Source organism: Ilyonectria robusta (assembly GCF_021365365.1).
Source record: "Ilyonectria robusta strain PMI_751 chromosome Unknown BGZ61scaffold_102, whole genome shotgun sequence".
Lineage (NCBI taxonomy): Eukaryota > Fungi > Ascomycota > Sordariomycetes > Hypocreales > Nectriaceae > Ilyonectria > Ilyonectria robusta.
In genome coordinates this window covers 41506-47505 of record NW_025764536.1, presented here as the reverse complement: position 1 = coordinate 47505, position 6000 = coordinate 41506, and the positions used below count along the sequence as shown (strand labels likewise).

Here is a 6000-nt window from a genome sequence, read left to right as displayed (position 1 = left end):
TGTTTTTGTGCGAATCAGAAGTAGTCGCAGATGCCGCGGATAACGAGACAGGGAAAGTGGTTCATCAAACCAGCCGCTTCCATTTCGAAACAGAGAACGCCCTTCTTTGCTGCAAGTGTATCCCGAGTCAAAGCATCCTTCATTAGTCTGTTCGACGAAGCGATCAGACCATAGTGAATCGACGGATTGTCTTTGTATTCAGTACGATTGGGTCGTACTATTAAGGTCGATGGGTCATCGCCACAAGCTGTCGCGCAGCTAGACTGGTCATCTGGCGGGTGAACTGCTCCAGGCTGATATAGTCGATCGGTGCTCGACTCGGGCCGGCCAAACTCTCTCTTGAGTCTCGGGTTCTTAGTCAAAATGTTGTTGATAGATGTATCAATCTGGTGCCCTTTGCGCTTGTACTGCGTCATAAGTCCGTTCACCGCTGTTCGCAAAACCGTGGGTGGCTGATTCAAGAATCCCGTCTCCTGAAATTCCTGGCCTTGCACGGCCTTTCCAAAATCGTACTGGAACACCGCGCCCTTGCCATTGCTAGAAGCACTCACCACGACGTCCCCAAGGCGGATGTCTTGCTTGGAGTTTGGTGCACCACCGCCGATACCGACCATCAGGCCGACTCTGACGTTGGGAAAGCTGTGAAGCATATCTTTCACGACGCCAGCAGCGGATGATATCCCATATTCGCCATGCGGAAGAACTGCAATGACGACATTGTGTTTCCCGATCTTGCCCAGAGTGTAGTCGTTGTTGTCGTGTGTGGACACGGCTTCAGGTCCTTTGTGTTCTTCATCGAGAAAGACTTGCGCAGCAACATACTCAGTTGCAATAGCGCAAATCCAGCCAACTGTATAGTCATATGGATTGGACATAGTCTGTAGGAGCAACGGAGACGTGAAGGAGCTATGTTGTTGTCGTGAAGATTGAGCCTAAGCTTTAACCTTAACGCAGCCTGATTCAGTCATTACGATTAGGCGCCCGGCAATAACCCCGCCTATTAGGCAGCAATGTACCGACGGAAATGAATTAATGCCCCACACGAACGGTCGGGTTTGGAGAAGTGAGGGGCAACATTTTATTCTGTCGCCATTTTCACTTAGTTTCGGGGATGTTCGTCACCAGGCGCTCCGGATCAGTCGATATGATGCTCCATTTGGGCCGCCGATGGATGATATTCTCCTAGCTTCCGAGGCGGCGACGAGGTTCATTGAATCGGAGGGCAGGAAAGGCAGTCAGAGATAAAACGATGACCAATAGCGAAGCGAGCTAAAGCAACCAATTGAGTTGAAGGAGGGGAAAAAGAAGAGGGAACTTTGCGCCAATCAGAAGGAGGGACAAGCCTGCACCAATCAGGAGGAGGTCTTAATTGAGGGCGCGGCATAGACCTTTCGTCTCTTCGTTCGTTCCTCTCTTCGTTCCTCAAGGCAAAGCGCTTAAGTTGAAGGGCAACAGCATAAGACCTTTCGTCACTTCGTTCGTTCCTCTCTTCGTTCCTCAAGGCAAAGATGATTTTAGGCGAATTAGAAGGCGCGAACGGCTGCACCAATCAGAGCGAAGCTCTTAAGTTCGGGGCAACGGCATAAGACCTTTCGTTCCTCAAGGCATTTGTTAGCCACAGCAGGGTGATTCGGCGGAATCAAACTAGCCACATGACTCTTGAAGTCTACGGGGTGGAAAATATCAATCCATCAGGTGGAATCAAGAACGATAAAAATATTTTCTGGTGACCGGACAGCGCACGATATTTCCAAGAGTCCAGCAATTCAGCCATTCAGCTGTTTGAGTGCAGGAAGCAGGTAGTGGGAAGTCCCTCGAGGGCTCTCCGCCTCATATACACAGGGCAGATCGAACGAGGCCTTTATGCCTTAGGCAGAAGTCCTGGTGCGTGCATTGACCGCCGCTGTGCATTACGTTCGCCCAACAGAGTGAGTCGAGCACGATACGAGCCCCACATTCCATTGGGGGATGATCCAATGCTAACTGGCTCGTGCAGAATACCGATGTAATTCCGATGCATGGAGTACCCTAAGTACCGATCGGGAAGGATCAAACTAGATCACCGCGGGACACCTATGATCCAGGACGATCCATCACGGGATCATCAGAGATCAATAAAGGGACATGAGCCACCATAATACCAGGAAAAGTGCACAATATAGACCCTACATATTCCCGTGGACTAGGCCATACGCTCCTCGGCTATCAATGTAACTATAGTAGGGCAATAAATACCCGCGAAGGATATATATCCGGTTGGGTTTGGAGGCGGCGAAGATCTTGGTGATGCCATGTCCGTGACATCACCGGCGATAGCGCCTAGTCTAAAAGGCATCGACACGCACGCCCACATTCTCTCCTTTCCTCCTTTCCCTTCAAACAGACACCTACAAGGACGCCCACAACTGCCTAAGGCATACCTACCCTCAAGGCGCCACCTACGTGGTCCAGAAACGCGCATGCTAGGCTTTACAAGACGGTGCTTGTCAGCCTCGTTCCTTCACAAGACAAGTGCTTGTGTCGGGCTCTTTCTTTGACAAGGCAAGTGCCTTGCGTTTCAGGCTCGTTCCGAAAGGCATTAGCGGACCCCGTAGGGGACCGGTCTCCTATCATGCCTGAGGAACGTAAGTGACGAAGGTTCTTCCTTCCGCGCCCTCCGTCCCACCCCTAACCGCACGGATCGCTTGACGATCTACCCTTCTAAGCCACATTTCATGTGCCACGAACTTTGGGCCACCTTGGGAAAACGAGCCACATCTTAGTGGCCACTCAGCCACATTCCTTGTCTCATCTCTTTTCTGACAACCTGGCAATTTTGATGCACGGCGCCGAATCGCCTTACCCGCGCCAGGCCGATCGGATATGGAGATGGCAAGACCGGAATTCAGATCGCGGAGTAGAGCCGCCGGTATAAGACCCCCGAAGTAGACTACTCCATCGCCGTCGATCCGGGAACATGGTAAAACCCGACCGTCTCCATCCATTGCTGGCTTGTTTTATTCGAGGTGGAGGGCATGGCGACGGGCACCTTCGCCAATCATTTACCACAGCGCTGTCAGCCTGCCGCAGCCCGCAGCCCGTCGCACGCAAGCGCCGAGGGCGTTATGGCCCCGAACATTCTGTAACCGGCCAGAGCCTGATCTCGTGCATAGAAGGCCCCGCTCCGAAACCTCAACTCTTGACCTTGCCATCATCGTCCGTCTAACCCGTTCCCGTCTGCTTCTCAAGCGGTCGCATGCCCCTCGACACTCTCATTTCCCTCCTCCCTCCTCCCGATACCGAACACCGACCATGCCAAACCCTCAGAGCTACACCATCGGCTGGATCTGCGCCATCACCACCGAGTCTGTCGCGGCCCGGGCCTTCCTCGACGAAGAACACGACGGGCCTAGCCACGTTGCCCAGCACGACAACAACAGCTATATCCTCGGCAACATCGGCAGTCACAACGTCGTCATTGCTGTTCTACCCGATGGAGAGTACGGCACAACCTCGGCGGCGGCGGTAGCCCGGGATATACTTCACAGCTTCCCAAACGTGCGCATTGGGCTGATAGTCGGCATCGGGGGCGGCGCGCCCGGCTCGAAGCACGATATCCGGCTCGGCGATGTAGTTATCAGCAGCCGCGACGGCGGGAAGGGCGGCGTATTCCAATACGACTTTGGCAAGACCATTCAGAACCACGTCTTTCAAGAGACAAGCTTTTTAGACTAACCACCAACGGTACTACGAACAGCTGTCAGTGCCCTGAGGGGTACATACAAGATAAGGGGCCACCAGCTTGCAGACGAGGTGGAAAGGGCCTTAAAAGGCATCAAGAAGCGGAAGAAGTACACGCGGCCTCCTCCAACAAGCGACAGACTCTACAAGCCCAATGCTGTGTATCCGGAAACCTCTGACGACTGCAACATGGTGTGCAATGCGGCATACCTTGTGGCTCGCGACGCACGAGATGAGGAAGATGACAATCCCGCCATCCACTATGGACTAATCGCCAGCAGAAACCAACTGATAAAGGATGCACACATCCGGGACAAGCTGGCAGCGGACAAGGGCGTCCTCTGCTTCGAGATGGAGGCAGCTGGGCTGATAAACTACTTTCCCTGTCTTGTAATCCGCGGCATATACGACTACTCCGATTCGCATAAGAACGAGGATTGGTAAGGCTTTGCGGCTATGATGGCGGCGGCATATGCGAAGGACCTTTTGCGGCAGATCCCGCCAAACAAGGTCGAGGCAGAAAGGCCGATTGCCGCGGCGCTCGATGCCAGTCAGTATCACAGATCCAGTTCACCAAACGCTAGCTAAATCTGAACAGTTCAAGAAGATTTGAAGCGTATCAATCAGACAATGACTGAAACGAGGGCTGCAGTAGAGACCATGCATTCCCACCAAACATACGTAGAAGTAGTCCATCTGCCTGTTAGTCCATAATCTGACGGCTCACACTAGGGTTCTTCTTTACGACCTTCAAGAAGGAGTAAAGGAACTGAAGATCCATACCAAGGAGGACCTATCAGTTGCCCGCCAACCCCATTTCGTTGTACCGTTTCCCTCTGACCCAGACTTTGTGGAGCGAACGACGATCTGGATAAGAATCAAAGAGTAATATACTGGCCCTGCGAGGCGCATGGCTCTTGTAGGCATGGGCGGCTTTGGGTATATCGTGCTCGATCTGTTGAATTTTGCGCTGATAGTTGCGCAGCAAGTCCCAGCTAGCTATTTAATTCGCCCATCAAGTCCGGGCCGACTCTCCTGACACCAGCGTCTTCTGGGTCCACGGAGGCAGCAAAGCAACTTTTGAAGAGTCATATCACTCTATTGCAGACGTGCTTGCACTGCCCCGTCGCCATGAGCCCGGCATCAACGTCCTGGCGCTGGTCCGTGACTGGCTGCAGCGGGAGGACATGACTCCATGGTTCGTGATTCTCGACAACGCAGATGATGTAGAGATACTTTTCACTATGGAGGACGATACGAAGGTGCCGACAGCAGCCTATCTGCCCAAGACGGGCAATGGCAAGATCCTGGCCACTTCGTGCAGCTGGGACGCCGCGGAGAAGCTGACAGGCAGCGGCGAAGCGATCCTGAGGGTCCCGACAATGGAAGAGTCACAAGCGCTGCAGCTTTTCCAAAATAAGCTCGGTCACGATGCCGACGAAGCCGTGGTATTGGAGCTGATTCGCACCCTTGACTACATCCCGCTGGCCGTGAACTAAGCAGCGGCGTACATCTGCAAACGACGCGACCGGGTAACCATCCAGTCGTATTTGGACGAATTCCGGAAGAGCGAAAAACGGAAGGGCACTCTGCTTCGCAGCGACAGAGGCGATCTTCGGCGCTACGAAGGCGTGTCGAACTCTGTGGTGGTGACGTGGCAGGTGACTTTCGAGCAGATCCGGCGAGAGCAGCCACGCGCGGCCAACCTTCTCTCGCTGATGAGCTGCTTCCACGCGCAGAACATTCCCGAGTATATGTTGCACGACTACAATAGCGACCCTCTAAACTCTGAAATAACTGATAACGACGATGACGACGATAACGACGATGACGACGATGACGACGATGACGACGATGACGACGATGACGACGATGACGACGATGACGACGATGACGACGATGACGAAGAGGACGATGACGAAGAGGACGATGAAGATTTCGAGGACGACATGGATGTGCTCCTAGGCTACTCACTTGTTACTCCTACCATTATGCCTAGATTCTGTGAGATGCACTCCCTGGTGCAATTTTGCACGCGGGTTTGGATATCGGAGTTTGGGGATTGAAGACGATGGAAGAAGCTCTTCATTCAATCAGCGTCGCAGCATTTCCCGTCAGGGGCCTTTGAAACGTAGGGGGCCTGTCAGACGCTGCTGCCGCATATCCAACCGTGGTTAGATAAAGAGCCGTCAGAAGAGAGCAATCGGTTTGCATAGAGTGAGTTGCTGACGAACATATGCTGGTACCTGCTTATAGTAGGGGAATATGCCAGGGCGGAGG

The 6000-nt window shown here is 53.2% G+C and overlaps 3 protein-coding genes across 3 annotated transcripts; 2 read left to right on the top strand and 1 right to left on the bottom strand.

Moving 5' to 3' along the window:
- Window positions 1-14: 14 nt before the first annotated feature.
- BGZ61DRAFT_436210 (nucleoside phosphorylase domain-containing protein) lies at window positions 15-875 on the bottom strand (the record flags this gene model as incomplete). Its single annotated transcript, XM_046244016.1, has 1 exon — window positions 15-875. The coding sequence occupies one exon, from the start codon at window positions 873-875 to the stop codon at window positions 15-17; it is 861 nt and encodes a 286-aa protein (XP_046093352.1).
- Window positions 876-2813: 1938 nt separating this feature from the next.
- Window positions 2814-4328, top strand: BGZ61DRAFT_469435 (nucleoside phosphorylase domain-containing protein). Its single transcript, XM_046247953.1, has 2 exons — window positions 2814-3664; window positions 3737-4328. Exons 1-2 carry the CDS (start codon window positions 3292-3294, stop codon window positions 4162-4164), a joined length of 801 nt encoding a protein of 266 aa, XP_046093351.1. The 5' UTR covers window positions 2814-3291; the 3' UTR covers window positions 4165-4328.
- Window positions 4329-4907: 579 nt separating this feature from the next.
- BGZ61DRAFT_545856 (uncharacterized protein) lies at window positions 4908-5825 on the top strand (the record flags this gene model as incomplete). The annotated part of the gene is made up of 2 exons (XM_046255314.1): window positions 4908-5168; window positions 5289-5825. The coding sequence occupies 2 exons, from the start codon at window positions 4908-4910 to the stop codon at window positions 5784-5786; spliced, it is 759 nt and encodes a 252-aa protein (XP_046093350.1). The 3' UTR covers window positions 5787-5825.
- Between the last annotated feature and the right edge of the window lie 175 nt (window positions 5826-6000).